Source organism: Limulus polyphemus, unplaced genomic scaffold, assembly GCF_000517525.1.
Source record: "Limulus polyphemus unplaced genomic scaffold, Limulus_polyphemus-2.1.2 Scaffold1872, whole genome shotgun sequence".
Classification (NCBI taxonomy): Eukaryota; Metazoa; Arthropoda; class Merostomata; order Xiphosura; family Limulidae; genus Limulus; species Limulus polyphemus.
In genome coordinates this window covers 46,310-69,603 of record NW_013667482.1, presented here as the reverse complement: position 1 = coordinate 69,603, position 23,294 = coordinate 46,310, and the positions used below count along the sequence as shown (strand labels likewise).

At 32.3% G+C, this 23,294-nt stretch overlaps 1 protein-coding gene across 1 annotated transcript in view; it reads right to left on the bottom strand.

Moving 5' to 3' along the window:
* LOC106465216 (selenoprotein N-like) overlaps positions 1 to 22,956 on the bottom strand; it is a 28,551-nt gene extending 5,595 nt beyond the window's left edge. Inside the window, exons 1-7 of the mRNA XM_013925417.2 lie at positions 22,338 to 22,956; positions 21,060 to 21,176; positions 16,100 to 16,434; positions 12,190 to 12,341; positions 11,481 to 11,719; positions 2,744 to 2,953; positions 1,431 to 1,612 (exon numbers count right to left, since the gene is read on the bottom strand). Coding sequence (XP_013780871.1) covers positions 1,431 to 1,612; positions 2,744 to 2,953; positions 11,481 to 11,719; positions 12,190 to 12,341; positions 16,100 to 16,434; positions 21,060 to 21,176; positions 22,338 to 22,616 — 1,514 coding nt within the window. The 5' untranslated portion in view covers positions 22,617 to 22,956. The remainder of the gene's footprint in view (positions 1 to 1,430; positions 1,613 to 2,743; positions 2,954 to 11,480; positions 11,720 to 12,189; positions 12,342 to 16,099; positions 16,435 to 21,059; positions 21,177 to 22,337) is intronic.
* Between the last annotated feature and the right edge of the window lie 338 nt (positions 22,957 to 23,294).

The following is a 23,294-nucleotide window of genomic DNA, read 5'->3' as shown; positions in this document are numbered from 1 at the left end:
GTGACATGGTGCATGTGCACTCATGTTAACATATCAAAGAATATAAAACTGGCCTTTACAATGTGACCTGACTTGGCTGTATTCTTGCATTCTAGTGGACAGGTATTTTGAAAAATACAGTCATATTTTGGTTATAATATATTATATGAATATATACATTATTACTATTTACAAATAACTTCTTAAATTTCGGTTATTTTTCTGAAAAATACAGTCATATTTTGGTTATAATATATTATATAAATATATACATTATTACTATTTACATTACTATTCTAAAAAATATGAGTTTTCGAGCTCACTAATGTCTTACATTACCACTTAGAATCTAGCATGAAAAGAAAGAGTTTCCCACTCAAATACTTCGTAGAGACTAAGAAAAGCACTCGGGGGACATTCTGATCTTTTGATTGGTTATACACATGTCACTGGGCAAAGTAGGTGTACCTAAGCAAGTATTTTCAAAAATGAAAGAGGTGGGCAGGGCTACCTAAGTTGATTCAATAGATATATTAATATCTTGACAAATATAAAATATAGAAAGTTCTTTCATATATTCTAGCTTGTTAATATCAGTAATCTGAGTATCTAATTCATAAGAAACTATAGACTTCGTATTTGGACATCACAAGTATTTAATTTGAACCAATGTTGCATTCAACATACCACATGACACACAAAAATCCATATTTAGGATTTTGTTTAATGTTTACTTTTAAATTAAGAAATTAACTAATGTATAATACTAAAATTTGAATTATAATCCACAAATTGATACCAAACCTATCGACATACATTCATAAAATAGTAGTTCAATAAAATTTTGAATATGAATCTACAAACACAATGACATGGCCTTTGACCCGTGACCATAGGAAGACCTGTGTTGGTAGGGTTAAAACCATATTCTTATTACACAACAGCTGGTCTAATGACAGCTCCAAGAGAGGAGTTGAAAGCTTGCTCAATATGTATTGATAAGAGCCTGTTTCTTCTTATTTTCTGTCACTGCCAAATCTTACTTTTCCATTTCTTTATATTCTTCATTTTTTTTGCTGTTTTCATGTAAAACTTTTATAACTGTTGGTAAGCATTTAAGGTTCCTCACTAGATGGGGGTCCTGAGGCAATTGCCAACCTATTCTAATGTAACTGATTAGGGAATTTCAACTTTCCAACATTTTAATCATGTAAGAGTAATTTCCACAACTTTTCTGATATGATCAAAATATTTCCATAGTTTAATAATCACATTTATTTTTCAAAGTTCTAATGACAAATATGGATTATTTCTAACTAGTATTTTTTAGTTTCATGACAAACAAACTTGGAAACTTGTTAGTTAGTAAACTAACATTACCAACATTTTGAACTATACCATGAAAAATCTAAGTAGGGATTTTACAGCATATGTTTAAGGATTATACTTACCCTTTCAAGATTGAGAAATCAATGATTTGATCACCAAAATCAAGAAGTGTGTTAGCATTAATATGATGAACAACTGTTCCATTTGGGTACACTACCAAAGATTCCACTGGGAAATTATAATCTTTGAGAACAGATTCAGCAAGGTGGGATTCCAGGTTAGGTGGATTCTGAGATTTCAAGATCTGAGTTACAAAGAAAAATGTATTAAATGATGCTAGTATACTTGGTTAAAGAATACATGAAAACATTTAAAGTGCACATTGTTTCCTTCTAATAAGTAGAAAATTGTTGCAACTGACACAGAAATGATTTTATGTACAAGTGCAATAAATATACAAAATATTACTATTATGAATTCACTCTAATTGCTAAAAAGAATGTCTCATACTATAACAAAATGTAGAAATGAAATATGACCTGTTAAGGTAGTAAATCCATTGAAAGGTATTAATAACTAGAAGTACACTTAATCAAATCAAAGGAACCATAGTTTTACAGTTTAAGTAACATTTTCACTAAGTAGCCAATTAGTTCATTTCAGGTTTCAATTTCTTGAGTAAGGCTTACTTTAATCTGAAGATGATATTCAAAATTAGCCACTCTGATGAGAGAAAATTGTCTAAAGTCACAACCTGATCATGTGCTATTGATGCATGAAACATTATGCTGGAACTATCCTTGATCCTTGAGTTCAAATGATTCTTGACATACTCATGAAAATAATGAGTGGTATACCCAGTACTTCTTTTTTTAACTCCTTTGTAGAACCACACCAATCACTAGCTTTTATGGACTTACAGTAAAAAAGAAATTCACTGTCTTATTAATAAATGTATTCACAGGTTCACTCAACCTGTATTTTTAAACCACTGTGGTGTCTTTATCAGTGAAACTTCATCTGAAATACATGAAAGGTTATGAACTTTTTTTTCACTTAAAGCTTGTATTGGGCAAGTACAGAATTTAGTACTTATTGCCAGTCATATTATTATGTTTCATCATATTCAAGTCTAACAAGGATCATGACACACCTTACATAATATAGACATCTCATATGTAATTGATATTACCAGCATTTTGTAATTCATCTAGCCTATTAAGTCCTGAATATTGAACAAAAAAAACCTTGTCGGAAGCAGTCTACAATAGACACAAGGTGCAGTTAAAATAATATTATGAACTATTCTTTTGTCACTGGAACCTTGTATTGTGCCAGCTAAGAATGAGATAATTAAGGTGAATTCTAGTCACATTGTGTTATTTTGTTACAGTCTGATATCTTAACATCATCTGAATATACTGAAAAAACTTACTTCTAAATCTGACACCAAGGCCCAAGTACTAACAAAATGATTTTGAAGAAGTTGAAGATTGGGCGGACTTGCAAGAGCTCCATCTCGCAGCGTCCGCCCAGATCCTCAGCAGGATTGGTCATCTAAAGCCCCCCAGAGTAACACAGCATGAACAAGTTTGTTGTCAGTTTGTGCTTGAGTAAAGGCATCTGTAAAATTGTAGTATGTCACCTAAAAGAAAAGAAATATCTACTTTGGAATCACTTCCTTAGTTTCAATTTCACAAAACTAAATACACACCAAACCATACATAGGAAATGTGCAGTTTAACTTTAATCTTTTTTAAAAAGCATCAATATAAATTTGTAGTACATTGTGACAGTTTCTGACATAAATAATATATACATATTTACAAAAAACAACAACTACTTATTACTTAACATTCTACAAGAGATATATAACATTCTCTAGATCAGAAAATCTTAATTGGTTCTTCTGCCATTCATCACTAACTTCAAAAAGTTTCTGCCTTTTTTCATTTCAGAAGATATATTTCTCTTTGTATCTGTCTACGTGTAATATTCAAACTGGTGCCCCATATTCATGGGTACATTACATTCCTTTAAATTATATCAACTCTACATTAACCACAGATTTACAAATGTGTGTAGATTTTTTTGAAGTTCTCTGACTTATGTCAACTCTATGTTTATTCTTAAACAAGCTTTACAATTTTAAATTTATTAAAGGAATTTCAACAACTCTGATGGAAATAGGGACTATGAAGTAGTCAAGATGAAGTACAAAGGGAAAAGCAAAAAAATTTTATAAGGCTAAAATGCTGTAAATAAGTAACACTTTTCTTGTTGAGTGGGTCATCAGTGTAAAGATATTCCAGTGATTCTTCAAGTCTTCGTTGAAACTAATACAATAACGTGAAAATGGGACAATGTACTTTCTTAAGTATAAATAAAATGTTCCACAGTAGCAATCAATCAAAAACATATTAATGCACTTATGACACTGGTTAATAAAAAGAAAGAGAGATGAAACATATTTTTCAAATGAACAACCAGAACTTGTTTAACTTCATGAGTTTACACAGCTAAATCATTATACCTCAAATGATCTGTGAACATCTTTTCTTATTTGATAAATTTTACTGTTATGTTTCTTCTTCTTCTAACATCAATTTTGTCATCAAATATCAGAGAGCTAATAGAAAACACAATGTCTTCAACTCAAAGGAACAGGAGAGTAAAACAAAATTTCAGGAAGATTCTTATGAAGGTGGAAACCAACAAAAGTCAAACATTGAAATCACGGTTGGTATTATTCTAAATATTATTTTGATATACTTGGAGTCCAGCCAAAACAAACTCACAACCTCTAAACAGAAGAAACAAACAAACAGGACCTCTCACCTTGAAAACCCACAAACAGAATCCAAATTTTCAAATATGGAACAAAAATCTATCCTAGAGATATTATACCAAAATATTTTACAGAAGATACAAATTAGTCAATTCCCTAGTTATACAACATTTTCAGAGAGATATCAGCAAGGGATTACTCTCCTTTGTTTTTAGTTAATAAAAACTAATAACTCTTACTGAATATGGAAAAAATGTTATGGTAGATCAAAAACATTGACCAAAAATTTTTAGCCACAAAGCTTATTACAAATAAGTTCCAAACCGATGAGTCTGACCATAACAAAAAATAAAAATATATCATTAAAGAGAAGGCATCTTGTCTGTAAATGAAAAAATATATTGTTAGATAACTAGGAGGATGACCAGCTGGCATGTAAAAAATGTCTTCATTAACAACTGTGTTAAATTTTAAAAATTTCCTTAAAATATATTCAGATAGATACTCATCTCTCCAAACAACTGACATTATTATGCTGCAATACTCCTAAAATGCATATGCATATGTGGCAAGCCTTTGAATGAAACTCCCACTCCTACACATAATAACATGTACTGTACCAGTTTTTGATGCAATCAGCATTAGACTATACCCCTTGAGCACATTCTGTATAGTATAGTTCTTGATTATATAAAAGACATACACTAGAAGAAGAGAGAGGAAGAGTGGGTGGCTCTGTGGGGAGGTAAGTAGCTACCTGGAATATACTTTCTGGTAAGGAAAATGTTAACTTCAGAAATGCTGTTCACCTCTCCACAGATCTGAGACCTAGAATTCCACATTGATAAGATGGTGTAGGGACAGTTGTGGATAAAGAAAATTAAAAAAGATGAGCTGATTTCTGAGGAAATAAGCAACAGAATGGAAAAACTTATGTAGCATGTCACTGGGGCTGTGGACCTAGTGTAGCATCAGTTGGTGGGAGACCCAGCTCATGCAGAGAATACTTTTCACCCTACAGAAATGACAGAGTAAAAGGAATTGTCCAAAACCTACTGCATGGTGCAAAAGTGTCACAAGTGGGCAGAAAGTAATGACTGCTTAACCAGCCTGTATATTTCAAGGGGTTGGTAAAGCATATATATGTAGCCTGGCTAGTAAAGCAATAAGTTAAGCCATACAGTATGTGAGAAATACTTACATGAAATATGTACTAGAATAAGCAGGTGCAAAGATGAATCAACCCGGACTGGCATTCTAAGGTGAATGCAAGATCTATCCAGCAAGCAGAAATGGTGTAGTTTTCAGTGCTGGGGGTGGTCTGTACTATAATTTCAGGTAGATATTTCAGGCTTATTTGTGATCGAGGGGTGTATCCACTTAGTCTCATACCAATGGGATTACACCATCCCAAAAAAGGAAATCTCCAATGGCTTGGGACTTAGGAAGCAAGAATTATCCCTATTACTCTACTTTTAAGAAAATGGGCAGGAGCAACATGCATAGGGAAGAACACCTGAGAAGTATGTTACCAAACTGGAATTTTCTATCATCTGCCTAAGGTCCCACACTGATAGACAGAACAATGGGTTATTGTCTTAAATAAGTGAGGGAAGGATCACAACTGGTGATGTTTTTCTTTTCTGAAGAACCCCTTTGAAGTTAATATACACACACACACACTCTGCTGAAGCAGTTTTGTGGAAAAATTCCATCTCATCAGCAAGCACTGAGCAGGGGCAAGTCAGGCTTGACACTTTCTGTTATCCCCTCCATTCGATGGAGTTTGTGAGAGAAAAGTATTTCCTGTGAGGCAACACCAGCCATATGGTGGGTTCTGTTGTTTCCAGTTTCTTTTTTGATAGGTTGAGGTAATTTTTGTTGTTGTATGTGCAAGAAAAAACTCACCTTTTAGAGCCTGGAAAGATTAGGGAATGGCAAAGGAGGGAAATGAAAACCAGATGTGGAAGAAAGAATAATGCAGTGTAAGAAATGTGACACAAAGGTATCTAGGATCATTCACATCCTACCTACATTATTACATCCAGAGGATGTCAATGGCCAACTTTAAGAAAAACTGTGAGATGACTAACTTTATGGTAGGTGCCATAAAAAAAAAGATAGGAATTTCATTCCACAGAGGAATAAATAAACTGAATGAGTTGTGTAACCCAACTAGTCAAGGTAGAAGAAGATACATCATATGAGGAATTCCAAGGCAAAAACTATGCTGAATGCCCTGAAAGAGAGCAGTGCAGCAAGATAACAAAGAAATGCCTTAAAAGGCCAAAGAAAATAAGCTGTGTTTGAATGATAAGGTACATTACCTCTTCTCACAAAAATAGGTAGAATCCCATACTGAAGAGGTGGAGAGGCAGGTGCAAGGGACAAAAAGAAGCACCCTTCAAAAGTGTCCATAGAACACCTTATACTGATGATCCTCTTAATAGAAAATCATATGTGAGAGATTACTTCTGTACCTGGTATACTCTTTGCCCAGTGTGAAAAGAGGTGTTGCAGACACTGGCAGAAAAATGGAGGAGCACAGCCAAAAGTGAGAAAAAACAGTTGGATTGGAATCTGAACACATATTATGAGAAAGGTCATGAACAGAGGAATGGTGCTAGGGAATGAAAAAAGCTGGAATGAGAACTATGGAAGGAAGATGTGTGTGCAATATAACAATGAAGCATACATAAAGGACATAGAAACATATCCTGATCAGATCAGGAAGAAAGGTGGGAGATGGAAGGAAGGGAAATTGGCAAGAAGGAAGAATTACTTCCATAGGTTGCCAAAGTCTTTGGAAGGAAAGATCAATACAGATAAAGAAGAACATATGTGGAATGAATAAAGAGTGCATGAGACAATGATGACAAATATATCAGATTAATGATGCCCACAGGCTAACAGGAGTAGTTCTTAAGGGACAAGTGAAACAAAGAACAGGAGGACAAAGGATCAAATGGAGGTAAAGTAACACAGTGAAGAACCACACTGACATTCCAATCCGCAAGGACTGCTCGACGAGTAGATCTATGAATCCAGAAGGAACACAACAAAAGGAAGAGGGTAGGGGAGGTAAACACAAAAGGGTAACAGGAAAAATGTAAGGTGAAGGATAAGGCTGCTCGATATCCAGACATGGACAAGACCAAAGTTCCATGGTCGAACAGCCAAGAGAGGAAATCATTAATAAGAGGAATAGTGGGTCAAAAAAGGGAAAACTCCAACTCAAAAACCAATGATGGAAAACATTCCATTTTTGTTGATAAACTGCTACTGAGAAAGGACTAATGGAATGAGATAAAAAGGAAATGACCCACCGAGACAATCCGGATCTCCTTGCCAAGAACCTGATGAATGCCAGGTGTGAAGACCAAAGGCAGAAAAGGTAGGATGAAATACCAATGACCGAGACTAATGTAGAAGGAGTGAAAGCAAGAGGCAACGGAGGAGCAGTACAAAGTTGAAGTAATGAAGGAAACCAGAGTTGAGCCATTCATTAAGGAGCAATCAGAAGAATCTGGCACAGAGTGGCATGGATGATCAAAATTACCCGGGGAAAAAGATGGATGGGAGGAGAAACATAAAGGAATTGATTGGTTGGTCCAATAATGGCTGAATGCATTGACAGCTAGGGCTTGTGGATGAAGAACCAGAGACCAAAAAAGAGGTAACTTGGAATTGAGGAAAGTGGCAAATACATCCAGCTGAGGAGCATCCCACTGTAAGCATAGCTACCTGAAAACCTGGGGATCAGGGGACCACTCCAGTGGATAAATTTTGTCTGGTCTAGAAAGATGATCTGCTACAAGGTTGAAAGCATCCAGAACATGACATGCAAAGAGACTTATCCCAAGCATGTGGGCCCAAAAAAGTAGATCTAAAGTTTGGCTGCAAAGGGAACAAGAATGATAAGCTACCCCTGTAGAATTGTTGGAATGGATCATGATAAGTCTATTTCTGACTATAGGAAGAAAGTGATCCAAAGCTCATCGTACCATCAGAAGCTCCAAAGTGTTGATATGGTAAAATTCCTTGGTCGTAGACCATTGTCTGAACATCTTCTGCTGATCAACCCATGCCCCTAACCATGCAGGGAAGCATTGGTGAAGAGATGCAAATCCAGGTGAGGAGGAGGAAGCGGTACACCTAACAATGTGTGGGCCTTGTTCTTTTAATGACCAATGCAGGTTGACAAAGAGGGAAGAAAGAATGGTAATGGGAGAATCCAAGGGAACCCGAACAAGGTTCCATTGATTGTGCAGAGTCCACATATGTGTCTTACCCAAGGTGATAAGTGCTCTCTGTGATAGAAGAGCCTTTACTGCCTCTGACAGACATTGATTGACAGAAGGATCCCGAGGTAACGTAAAGGATATGAATATAGGAAACAACGGGGGTGGGGAAAGGAATTGGATGACAAGTCCCTCTGAGGAAACATGAAGAACCCAATGAACGGTAGCGAATTCCAACCAGAGGGGAATAAAATCAGTCAAATGAGTCCCAACTGGATCAGAACCCAAAGTATAGTCATCAGTGCAACTAGAAATGATGAGACTTGCATCAAAAAAATGATTAACCATGGAACCCCTAGTGGGAGGAATAATTAAAGGATGGAAGGGCAAGGCGTACTAGCATCAGCTCATAACCGAGAAAGAAATGTTCAGCATGAACCCTGACATCAGGAGAAGAAGGGAAAACAAAATATTGGGAGGAAGGGGTGTCATGTAATAAGGAAGGAACAGGGTTAGAAGAAATCAGGGAAATGGATAAAACAGAACAAACCTGCAAAATCATGTCTGAAAAGGCTGAATTAGGCACAGCAGATTCCACAGAAAAGGTACAGGAAAGCACGGCATAATCGAGTGGAGGAAAATTCCTCGTCATCACAAACAAGTTAGGCAGGTTCAGGAGCTGGTCGAACACTATTGGGAGAAGAAAGTCAATTCAGATAATGTTCAAGCTCCCTACGAATTAAGGCTGAAAATTCCTCAGTCGAGTTCTCCCAACCTGTGTAACTGTGCTGATAGCAGATTGTAGAATATCTGAAGTGGTAACATTGACTTTGGTATTCATTATAAAATGATGAAAATTTGAAAATTATTCAAATAAATGAGAAAAACAACCAAAGTAAGTTATCAGTGAAAACGTTTAAAAATAAAACAGTAACAAAAGATATAAATAATCTTTCCACTTCATATGATAATATTAAGGAGAAAAATGTGTGACAAGAATACACTCAAAACATGTCTTGACTATAGCACTGCCTAATGAGAAGTGATAGTTCGCTAGAATCGAATAGAGGGAGTCAGAAGCATCAGGAGGGTGTGTTGCACTCCTATTGGTGGAGGGTTGTCACATGATGAGTTGCATGCGAGATGCAGTTGAAACACGATAATCATGGGATACATGGTAGTGCAAAGCTTGAAATATGCAAAAAAAATGTTTCCATATAGATGGCAGTGCTGAACGAGAATAGTTGTATATATGGGAAAGGAAGTAATGTACCATATTGGAAACATTTTTCACTATCACTAATATTGATAATAATGTATTTAAAACATTTCACAATTTAAGTTAGAAATAATTAAGTAACCAGTCAGGCAATTTATTTTGTATATAATTTAAATAAGAAATACATCCCAATAATATTCAATAAATAACAATTTGAATCATCAGAATATTCTGCCACTGTCTAACATACTCATAAAACAAAACTATGCTTATCTGATGTCTGTTCATGGAAGACAATTTCTGCAGCTTTCAAACAAATATAATTTAAAAATAAACACTTCCACAAAGATATAAGGAAACTATTAACAAAATTTCCAGCTCCATGGTTTGTTCCAAAGTCTTCAAAACCTCATTTACAATGCCTTTGGACAATGCAATAGCAGTGTCAATTGGGAACTTTCCCACAAAACTATAAACTACTATTTAAACTACTTTATTTACTCTACTTTGATATGAAATGTCTAATTCTTGCTCTATACAATCATATTATAACTTTCTTTATAATTGATACCAATGCTGTGTTTCATTAGTGATTGATCAAACCACTTGATATGGTATCATAAAAGAGTGACACCCATGGCATGTACAAAAAATGAGCAGAAAAAGGCAAGGGAAATGCTTGAAAATCAAGGAAATATCAATATATTCTCAAGATGTAATAGTTTCATAGCAAATGTAAAGCTATTCTTTGGGAAGGGCAGAAAATTTGCAAAACAATTGGAAAGTGCATTGTTTACAGGCGAGACTCCTCAGAGCTGAGCAGAAATTAAAATTGGAAGATATTTTTATTTTGCTTTGTGTATTACACTAAATAAATGTTACAAAATGACAAAATATCAATTCTAAAATAGTTTTGAGTTAAAGATTGTTGAAATAGAATAAAAACTGTGGTAAATAAGATAGCCTGCATTTTAAATCTTTTTATTTTAATACAGTTTTTCAGATGTTGTCAGTTAACCTGATAATGTGCATTTTTCACACAACACTTGGTAAAAAAAAAGAAAAAAAGACATTACTTTTTTTTTATTCTCGCTGCCTATGTTCTGTCATTCTCTTTGGATGACACCTAATCTGCCTGCATAGCTACAACTGTGCATGTGGTAGGTTATGTGATGCCTCAAGGTTACAGCCCTTTTTATGCTTGAATGCAAATGACCAATCATTTGGGTAGCACTAGGGTAGGTAAGTCTGACATTTCCAAGTTATTTAAATAACATAGGTTATTCAGTCTTGTATACAATCTTGACCAATACAGTTTGGAGGGAAAACAGCATAGATCAAGTAAAAATGACTGTTCAGCACCATAAGCAAATATACACAATGTTTTTGTGTTATTAACTGAATATTGTTCACTGTGTCTTACAGTGTGTCCAGTCTCTCTATTTCATTCTCATAAGCTCAGTTTCACAAAAAATTCAGAACTACTCTGTAATAAATATCTTGTTAAATCTCCTGTTACTCAGCAAACTTGTCTTGTCACTCTAAGTAAAATCAGTTTTATCTGAAGATACCACAGAATTAACATAAAAATTGACTTAAAAATTTGTGGCTCATAAAAAAATTCATTTGGCAAAAGTGACTGAAAAAATATGAAAATCCAGAGGAAATCCTGCAAATGACTATATACTGTTGCATTTAATATTCATCAATATACCAAAATATTAGTATCTTTAGTAAATCAGTAAATTTTACAGACAATTATTTTAGTAACTGAAAACATAAAACATCAAAATCTAATGACTTAATTATTTTGACTACATGAAAAGCTATTCAATAAAAGTGAATTATTCAGATCCTATTATTTAAGAGTGTTAATAAAAATGATACTCTAGTTTTTAATGATATTACACCTCAGTATACAAACCTGTTTAAATGGATACATTAGTCTCTCTAAAACCTTATAGGCATTCTCATATGGTATCTCCTGTGTCCACTGCAACACCTCATTAACCTCTTTATCATGTTGTGCATCTTGACTAGTTTGAAAATTCTGTCTTTCTTTGCTGAATGAGGGATCAAAATATTCCAGTGACATTTGGGGAATATACCCAATATCAACTTCCATGTCCTCAGTCTCACTTGGTCCATTCAACCACTCCATGTCTATTTAAAACACAACAAATACATGAAAATAATGCAGCATGATAAATACTAAAGCAATACAATTGCAAAAACATGGCTTAATCACTAGCATTCAAGAAACTTTACATCAATACCTAAAAGAAACTTTAGACAGGATTGAATATATGCAGAAATTTCAAACTCTTATCAGTTTCTATACAGACCAGCACCAGCAATTCACAGTAGCAATTTATTGCAGCATTTTAGTCTGTTTGATATAAATGTCTTAAGATCTACTGTATTGAATAATGGATTGCACTTTTCAACTTCAATATTATAAAAACCTAAAAACAAAACCTTGGATTAAGCTAAGAGCTCTCTACAAGAAAAGAATCATAACTGCTTGTATTAAACCTTCTCAAGGTTTAATTACCAAACTCACTAAGACCAAACATAAGTTATAAATCAGCATTTTTAAAACAAATCAATCTACTGAATAAAAATAAACTTACCAACATTAAGTTTTCTCTCTGTTGGAACTTCCATTTTGAAAAGTTTAACAATGTTGCCACTTCTACTAATAATTATCTGCCCTCTAAACTGTGCTGGAGTAAACCAAAATGGATAGTTTGGTGGCTCATTCAACTGAAATTCTGCATGCAGCCTATACTTTGAAAAATAATTGTAAGAAAACAAAAGCACAGTTTGATATCAAGGTTTCACAACTCCCTAGGATTACATATTGTACTACATATACAAGATAAACATATTTAGTAAAATGTATGATGGATGCTCACAATGCATTAAATAGTCAACATAAACATGAGTACTTTTTTACCAGAACTCTAATAAAAGATTAATCAAATGTTAGCAAACAACTAAAAGCACTAATGCAAAAAAAAAACATAACACTTTTTTAAAAGTTTACTGTCATTACATTTGTGTAAACTTTCATACAAAGTTTGTTCTATGAAAACAGTTACAAAATTTAAAAGTCCTATAACATTACATTTCGAAATTTCACTTATACAGAAAGTAAGACCAAAACACTGATATTAAATAAAACTAGAAAATTACAATATAACTGCCCTGACCTTGACTCTTTTTAAATGCATTTTTAACATTTATATATCAAGATCTAGAAATTTTTATAGATTCTTCAAGAATATGATCAATTTAGAAATAAACTTTTCACTAGAGTTTAAATAATGGAAACAAACCCATCAACTTATGCTGTAGAAGTTGGAAAAACCATAGGTCAAAGAATAAAAAAACATCAAGCAACTACAATACCAGTTAGATTCAACAAAAAATCCTCAGTCTGTACATCAATGAAAAATAATGTTATAAAATGCATTCTCCATTAAAAATTATACTTACTTACCTTGGACATTTTTGGACTTTATAAAATTTAAACATGTGCACTGTACAAATATACCATCACACAGACAGTGCCACAAACCACAGAGCCCAAACCACACTTCCACTCTCTACAAACGACACAACCACATTAAAAGACAATGCACATGAAACCTGTGTAGAAAGAGTTCTCTAGAAGGATAGTACCCTACAAACCTCAGACCAACTATACATACACCAGCAGAGCAGTTTCTTATCAACTTGATGAAGGTCTCAGCACATAGACTGAAGCATTGAGTATTCCTACACTTCAAACAGAAGCAGTCCATAAAAACTTAAAAATCAGTACAATCCACTCAGCCTCAAATAAGGTTACATTTATTTTTTGATTTACCATGTTGATACTGCAGATTCTGAAGGCTATTTTTCAGTAGTTTTATATTTCTATCAATAATCCATGTATATACGAGGAAAATTTATATTTCAAGTAACTTTTTATTTCATCAATCCTAATAATGTTGTCAGGGAAAAATATCCTGGTAAAAATTAACTCAAACTCAAAATTTATAAAAGCTAAAAAATATAATGAAAAAAACCTTTAAACTACAAAGCATGAAAGCCCAAGTATTTGGTAATTTAACCTTTTTCTGACTGGTGGAATGTCATTAATATCCCTTGATTTTTGCTTTCTCACAGTGAAAATACTTAAATAAATTGCATGAAACTTAATGAAAGCTTAGTAAGTAGTATCTTATCTAGTTTTGGCTTTAAAAACTCATATATTTGTTTTAGATTTGTATCATTTTTTATACTGTAAAATCTCAAAAACATTTTTGTGACACACTGTTTTGTAAAGAATTAAAATACTTTCATTTGTTTTAGAATTTATTTTTATTGTTGATTATAGTTCCATTTTATATATACAGTTAGTTTCTACTTGACTGATATTCAGTAACATATTTCTTTTTACAATTCATTTTAATTACTGCAGCAAAATTATAAGACAACATGGCAAAAACTGATAAAGATTTACCAGTGACCTTCAACCTGATCTTTCATAATGGTGTCACCATTGCCTTTATCAGGATAAGTAACAATATTTTTTCAAATAAAATTCTTCATTAAGATTAATCTGTATCTAACAAATAAAGCTTATTTTCAATGAATAATAAGTTCTTTTAGTTATTTTCATTGATTGAATACAATAAATAAACTTACCAATAATAATCAATAAATAAGGATTTGAGTCATCAGAATATTTTGTTGTCAGCTGCCATACTCACTAAAACTAACTTAGCTTACTTAGTCTTCTCACAGAGGAAAATTTCAACAGCTTGCAAACAGATGTAATTTAACATAAAAACGTTTTATGCAACGAAAATAAAGTCTAAACAGTGTTCACACTAGCACTTAAATTTTGAGAGTTCTAGGGACTCAAGGAAAAGGTATGGATGCTGTGACGTAGAATCAAATGAAAATTTAAAAAGATCTCAATTTCACTAAAAACTAAATGATGGTGAATAAGATTTAAATAGCAGCATTAAGGTCATCTTAAGTCTACTTGCCTGGCATGCATTATAAAAAAATTTTCCCATAGGCTGTGTTAAAATTTTGCATTTATACATAAAAAGTGCATTAATGTGAACACTGGCACAAGGAGACTGCAAAAAATTCTCAGATTTATGGTTTGTTCTTAAGTCTCCTAAACTTCCCATTAGATTCTGTTGTTCATTTTTGTAGGACCTCCATCAAGTAATTTTTGCAACAAACTATAAATTACTGCTCATAAACTTTATTCCTCTATAATTATGTTATGTAAATAGTTGATAATCTGCTCTATCCAATGGTGTTCAAACATCACCTTTAGCTGTTTTTAAAGCCATTCTTTATTACCAATTGTTCAGACAAATTGGTGGGAACTAAGGGCTATAATAAAATTCCAAATATAGAAGAATCATCACATGTGAAAGAAGAAACGGCTAATATATTCTCAAGGAATGATAGTTTTTTAATAAACATAAACTTCAATTTTGAGATGAGCAGAAAAATCCTAAAAATATCAGTAAGTACCTTGTTTAGAAGCAAGACTTCTCAGAGATGCTCATAAATTACATTTTGAAACTTTTTTTCATTTTGATTTGTAAATTACACAACATAAATGTCACAAAATGACAAAATATAGCTTCTAACATATGTTTGAGTTATATTGTTAAAATAGGGTTAGAATTGTTACTTGTACTTAGATTTTGAAGCTTGATATATATAAATGTGTACTCAATACTTGAAAGTTGTTTGCTGGTCATGACAGGGTCAAGTATCAAAACAATTCACAAAATTCTTAAGAAAGTCACAGGCCAATAAGAAAAGTAAATTTTTCATAATGCTTTTGAATTAAAATAACTGAAGAAAAATGGAAAAAAATGTATTGAAATAATTTTTATTTTTACAGATATCATTTTTCTTTAACCTTTTACAGGCTATAGAGTGCTAAGGGTTCTAATAACAAATACAATTATTCTGGAAAGTCATTATACGTGTATTTCACTCGCAGGGCACTGATACTGAGTATGATATGGTGTAACTTCAGATTACCAAATACAATTTATTTACAAATAGTGTCTTCAAGTGTCAAGCAAAAGTGTTAAACAGAAATTTTAGAAAAATTGGTAATGCAGGAAATTTACCATTTTACAAATTAAGACATTTACAAATCTGGTTGCAGGTATACTAAAATATGGGCTTAGTGTATTTGGATTATCTTAGTGTGAATTCTATTCAGAAGACTTTTGAATGGCAAATTGAAATATTTTAAATAAGGACTACAAAAGTCTGATTTTTATTTTGAATATACATGCATATTGCTCATCATGCCTTTTTTTTAATTATTAATACATAGTTTACAATCTTGTTTATTATACATAATTGTTCAGCAATTATTTTCTTTCAGAACATTGAAAAACTTTAAATATAACCTTTTTCTCTTGAACTCTACATTATAACATACAGCATTAAAATGAAGACTGAAAAATAGTTAAAAAAGCTCATATTCAAAACCCACCTTACCTGAACAGAACATCTAAGTATTCTTCATTCATTGCTCGAATTACTGCAGTCATTCCTTGAGGTGCAAAGCGAGAATGAAGAAATACATTTTTATGAAACATTCCAAGCATTGCATGTAACCACTTAATATGGGGTTTGACTTTTGGAGGAAGCATCCTTGAACTGGAGAGTTGACCAGAATAAGCATCTAGCTCTGATGGTATTATCCACCAGGGTTTTCCAGGGTGCAGATCAGATGGAGGAAGAAATATAGAAAAATTACATATGGCAAAGTCCTGCCACAAATGGCGGGGCTTCTTCCACTGCAGAAGACCTTCCAGAACCCTTGAATGACTCTTAACAAAAATGTAGCCATATTTAGTAAAATTATGATATATATATATGTGTCACAAAAAGAAAAATTATAAATATTTTACTGGTTTTCTATGAAACAATTTCCTTGATTCATCACTGTGATTATTAAATATTATATATATTTTGACAATTAAATATATAAATGAATGCATACAGAAGGTTAATAAAGCAATATACTTGTAGATTGTAATGCACCATATGCAGTCATACACAAACTACACAGGTTAATTTGATTTCATGTGCAGGAATTCAAAACCTTGCTAAACATCTTGTAAATGTTTAAACTAATTTTAAAAAAAGAATTATTGCTTTGAATGCTTTTTCTTCAGATGACCTCAACTAATTTGTTGTTACATAGATCTCTATCTTTTCACAGTAGGGTAATGCAATGTCTGTGAAGTTTCATTACACTTAGCCAAAGAGCTGTAACAAATTGTTCAACAATCCCAGTTACCAGTATATGAGTTACTTTCACTTGAGGAAAGTTGTAACTGCCACTGTGAATTAAAATACTAATAAATGCAAAGTGCAGTATTTTAAAGTAGTAGTACCATGAAAATCAATACAATGCAAAAAGGCAGAATACAGTGTATCTAAGAATCAACATTTTACCCTATCTTTGCAATATATTGATTTTTCTCCAATAAATATTGCACCTTCTCTTTATACAACTTTATAGAGCTACAACATTCTTCTTAGCTATAACGACTGGCCATGTTATTAGACTCTCCCATCAAACACATTGTAAAATATTACATTTACGTTCATATAAACAATAAGCTAATCATATGATATGTAGTTGCTTAAATCCTAAAAATGTAGAAATATATTCATATCATGTTAGTCTGCAAGACAAGTACAAGGACTTTTTTGACATTCAAAATGGCACTAATGTTCTTTGATCTGCTGTTCAAGGACTTCTGCCATTACAGTCTATCAATAACAACAATTAAAAGAGAATACATTTGCCATTATGAAAAACTGTGGTCACCAATAGTAGGATGGTTGATTGGGAAAAAAGAAAAATGGACAGGCTTTGTAAGAGAAACAGATGTCATAGTATGTCAACTGACCAGTTCTTTTCAACTTTGGTCAAGATTCAACCATTTCCAAATATACCATGCAAAGGACATTACAAAATCAGTTCAAAAACTGCTTGCTTATCTCAGACACACCCAATAAGGTACAGTTATAGCTGTTCTTAAAGCATGAAGAATTGCATAAAATGAATGACTGGATAAATGTGGTGTCTGATGAGTTTCACCCTTTTCTTTACTGACAATGGGGTAAAATTATAAAAAAAAAAGACAAACGAGACATTAAACTGTTTTGCTGTTATGAACAATACATGCAGCTATAGATGATACAATAGAGTGGAGAATGTTTTTCTCGTGGCAAAGGTTACGTCCTTTGATCCCTTTAACATGGTAAATAACTCTTTCAGAATATACATGAACACTGTTGTTGATCATGCACCACACAATGCTGCATTTCCACTCTGTTACCCAAGGGCTTCTCCAAGACAATAACACAACATTCCAACATGCTCATATTGTCTGAAATTAGTTCAAAAAATCATCTGTTTTCACTTGATTGAACTTGTTAGGATAACCTTGAAAGTTGCACTATCTTGTGTTGACATATGTAAACCAACTGAGACCATACTCTTAAATGGAAGTGTTACAAATGAATAAGGCATATTTTAGAATCTTGGCAAGTGTATCCCATGCCAGTCCAAGCTGTTATGATGGTGAGATTTTCAAATTTATTTTAGGTGAGGGCTCTAATAAAGTAACCAACCAGTATATGTGTATATATGCTGTGTATATATACACAGATTTTCAAGAAGATAATTCTTTTAACAATATCTATATCTGAGCTAGCCTAAGCACTAAACACATTGGTCAAACTAAGGATTGAAAACAACTTTATAAAGCATGAATTAAAATACTATTTCATATTTATATCTCAGGTGATAAAGCTAGTATAAAATAGCATTTTCTAGAACGTTATGTCTTCACAACTAACCAAACATAAAATGATGTAATCATAATAACTGAAAAAAAATCAACAAATACTGACATTTTTTTAAACTTACAAGCTATAAGAAGTATATCTTATAATAAGAATATGAATGCACACAAAAAAAACAATAAAAATAGCACCAAGATCCCCCAACTTATGAAAGGTTTATAAAAATTATGTTGACCTCACAAAATACTTCATATTTTAACTTGCTGTTCATTTTACAGTATTATGCCTTGAGAGTTTGAATAAACTTCATTCAGCTAGCCATCACAAGATTTAGATGTTATTATTAATTTTAAAATGTTCTAGACAAATATTTAGATTAGATTTATTTGAGTAAACTTTGACATGTATAAAAAAAAACATTTACAAAGTCATATCATAGAACTATACTACAGTTCAGGGGTGTCCAACATATGGTATGTGGCCTACCAATGATTTTTTTCTGGCTTGCCTAAACAAAAAACAATATATGTTGAATGTAACCCACGTTACTCAAAACTTTTAATTATAGTTCTTTCAACCTTTTCACATCTCCCATTTTAGTTAACTGCACCATTCATGATCTTGAAATAACTTCATTGACAAATTTACTGACTTTTCTGCACACACACACACACACGAAAAGACAATCATGTGTTTGAAAACCCTTTTGTTGTTAATTTAAATGATGTACAAAATAGATCAAAGTGCAATGCAATACTGTGATGAAAGGCAAATTCATGGAAGGTAATTTAGTGGAGTTCTATAAGTTTTTATCCATTTAACAATTCCTTGGCCCACTGAAATTTGCACAAGGATTTGTTTCTATGTTTGAAGGAATTTATATCTGTGAAACAACATTCTCAAACATGACAGATGCAAAATCCACTCTTTGGACCCATGCAGTAATTAGGCTAAATGTATCTCAGCTTACACCTGACTTCGATAAATTCTCATCTGACAGAAAGGAACAGACCTTCCACTAAACTGATAAGTATTAACTTTTTATTTCTGGGCTGCAAATTTACTATAAGTGAGCTATATGGCCCATATATTAATTATATTGGGCACCCCTACCCCTATTCCATGCAACACAAGTTTACATTTAGTATACTGATAAAGAAGTTATGCTTGAATATAAGATAATAAAAAGTAATGAAAGCCCTCTTGCCACTGATTCATCCTGACACAAACTGATCAACATATTTTTTATTATATCTGAAACTTGAGACTTTTAATTAATTTGTGAATAAATGTGATATGTAAGAAAAGTAGAGTATACAAGTTTGTATCACAATCAAGTGCAGAAATCATTTTGTGTTGATATTATTAAACTACTGATGAAGATATGCTCTGGTTATATATCAATCTTGTTTTAGGATTAGCTTGCTAGATTTGTGAGCATTTTCACAAAGAAAAATAGATCTGATTGTAAGAAATAAAAATAATGAAAATACTAATACAACATTATGATAAAAAGATAAAAAAACTAATATGAAGTCCATAATTTTATATGTTTTATATGTGAATCAGCCTCTACTTGGAGAAATAATTTATTAACAAGACAAAGCAGTACCTTAAGTAGATGTAATGTGGGTTGTCATAATAACATTACATGAGTATCTGACTATCTTTATAATCAGCCACCTACTAATAAATACAGTATACCCCAACAGATGATCTCTTTAGAATTCTATAGTTCAACATGTTCATTGTTGAGGGTGCACAAGTGAATGTATATAATTTTTGTGTGTGTGCTTGTGACACACATGTGCATCATAAATAAAAAATGTAAATATTACATGTTTTAGATTTGTTATTATTGCTATTGTATAAACTGAAAACACAACAATACTGCACTAAGACTCTTATCAGCACTTGCCACAGATGATACCAAGTGCCACAGCAATTAATGTGTTAAGCTATGAGGAAATATTTATATAACTAATATATTTATTTAATATTAAATGGATAGTAAATATATCACTGAAGGTTTTTTCTTTAAATACATGCTACAATGACCATGAATATAACATCAGATATGAGAGGGAACATTTGAAATTTTGTTGCATACACCTGCTTTGCCAGGATTGAAATTGCTGAGTAGACATATACTTAACTCTTCACAACAATTACTTCATACATACTAAAATGACTAATCAGAATAAATGTTCACAGCTGGCTTCACTTGTGTATGCTGGTATCAGTAACTGATCGCTTACAAACTCCATTTTGTCAAATTAATTTATACGGTAATATATATATTTTAGCATGTTCACGATGTATAAAATATAAACTATTTATCAAATATTGCATTATATTGTATTTTATTAAATTCTATTTTAGTTTATAAGTATGTATATAAAAAAAATTACACCAATATATACAATGTATAATCACATATAAAAGTGCAAATTAACTTATACGGTAGTATATATTTCAGCATGTTCATGATGTATAGAATATAAATTATGTATCAAATATTGCATTATATTATATTTTATTAAATTCTATTTTAGTTTATAAGTATATATGTAAAAAATGTACATCAATATATACAATGTACAATCACATATAAAAATGCAAGTTTACTTACTGGATCCATATGGAAAACATCTTTTGTCAAGGATGTTAACACAAGTGGTTGAAAAAAACATTGAATAGTGACTTTTTCTTCATTTGGTTTTAAGTCTATATTTATTTCTTCTTGAACCTACACATATAAAAGTGTAAATAGTCTGAAAATTATAATTATTTTAAATACCTCTCCTAAAACTCTGTCTTTAAGAAAATAACTTACAAATAAATCATTTCACATTACTCCTGAAAAACAAAGCTGTACAGAAAATAAAATAAAAATCTAATAACTTAATTATTCAAGTTCCAATCAACTTAATGTCAGAAAGACACAACCATTAACAAAACATTATAAGTATTAATCATTTTGGTTTGTATTGTCAATATAATTAATCTGTACACATTCCTATTGATTTAACCAACATGATTAGGATGTCACACACACACTCTCCAGATCTTTTACTAACTGTTATGATTTTCAGTCTACTTTTTATGAAGAAAAACAGCCTCCCCTCTATATTTAGTTCTTACAAAAGTATTAGTACAAAAGAAATAAGCTTATTATTTATTCACTATGTTTACAAGATTGTCTAAGGGATCAATAACATAAAGGCCTCCAATTTTTTGGGGGTTCCAAATTCTGAACACAATAGGGTGAGAGGACAGAAGTTTATGATTTGGAAGAGACATGCTGCTGGATTCAGTTAAAACAGACTAATAAACACCAACACTGGCTTATGAAATGAGTTGCCACTTGTAGTAATGAAGGCCAGGCCAACACTTTACAAGAGTTTAAAAAGGAGGATTGGTAATTTCTTGAGAATTGAAAGGTGAGCTTAAATTTTTACATTTTCTCAAGGATGGGTTTGCAAGAAGTTCAAGAACAGTTTTGTAGGGTCAATTGTCCCTTGCTGTCTATATGCTACTGTAGCATAGTGCAGCTGACAGTGCCATAGACAAAAAATAAATAACAAAGAGAGATAACCTGCAAAATAAAAATCTGGAAGAACATTATGATCACATAAACAATTTTGAAAATTAATTTCACAGTGACAGAAAATTTGCATCTGACAAGACTGGTGAACATAAAATGGAAAAGATCTCCTGTTATTCATTTATAGCTCTCATCTTTGAAATAACACCTTATCAATGTGATGATAAACATAATTTACAAACATAAATTACAATGAAAACACTTCAGCCTTTAAAATATATAATTTTTATCTTATAATGTTATATTCAGTTTCTACAAATTAAAATGTATGGCATTGTGGCACACAAGTTATATTTTTCTTACCTCATACTCAGTTTCTTTTTCTAAGTTGGCATCCTCTGACACTAGAGAATAGTGTCCATTATATGCTTTATCCAAAAATGGAAGAAACTCTTCATAACTTAATACTCCATCGCCATTTTTGTCAATATCATTAAATACTTGCAACTGCCACTTATCATGCTTTCGATGAACATTGCTTTCATTAATTATGTTTTTCCCTAATAGCTCATATAAATAATGCCCCAAATATGCCAGAGAAATGACTATCACGATTACGATAAAACTAGTTTGTTTATTCATAATCACAAGTTAATGTTTGATGTTATTCACAAAAGAATGCCCTACTTTTGAAAATTGTGCTAAATATTTCTACTATTCGAAAAATCAGTGGTCACTTCATTTTCGCCAATCTGAAAAATACATATATTTTGGAAAACTACCACAGGATAATACTAGTACTAGTTGTACCAAGTGGCCAGTATCTACAGCCGCCAGAACTTTTAGTTGCAACTCAGTTACTTGTACCACGGTAGTAGTGCTAATATTATCGTCGTAGCGATACTAAATTAATTAAAGGGCCTATACTAATAGTAATAGCGATACTATATTATAAGGTACAGAGTATGGTCATGTAGGTCTATAACTTTGTCAAAGTTAAGTTAATTTTCATTTAAATTTCTTCACTTATTTTGTTACTTCACTCTGAAACTGACAACTTTTAAAAAATATTGTTACATCTCTGTGTTCGGTTGTTAATTTTCCGTATAATTTATTTCCGATGAAACTTCAGCGATACAAGTCTTTTCTTAAATAAAGCTATATTATTCTTTCTCAATTCAACTTAGCAAAACACCTCCCATCAAAACATGCTCGCCCTTTCAGCCGTGGGGGCGTTATAATGTGACGGTCAATCCCACTATTCGTTGGTAAAAGAGTAGCCCAAGAGTTGGCGGTGGGTGGTGATGACTAGCTGCCTTT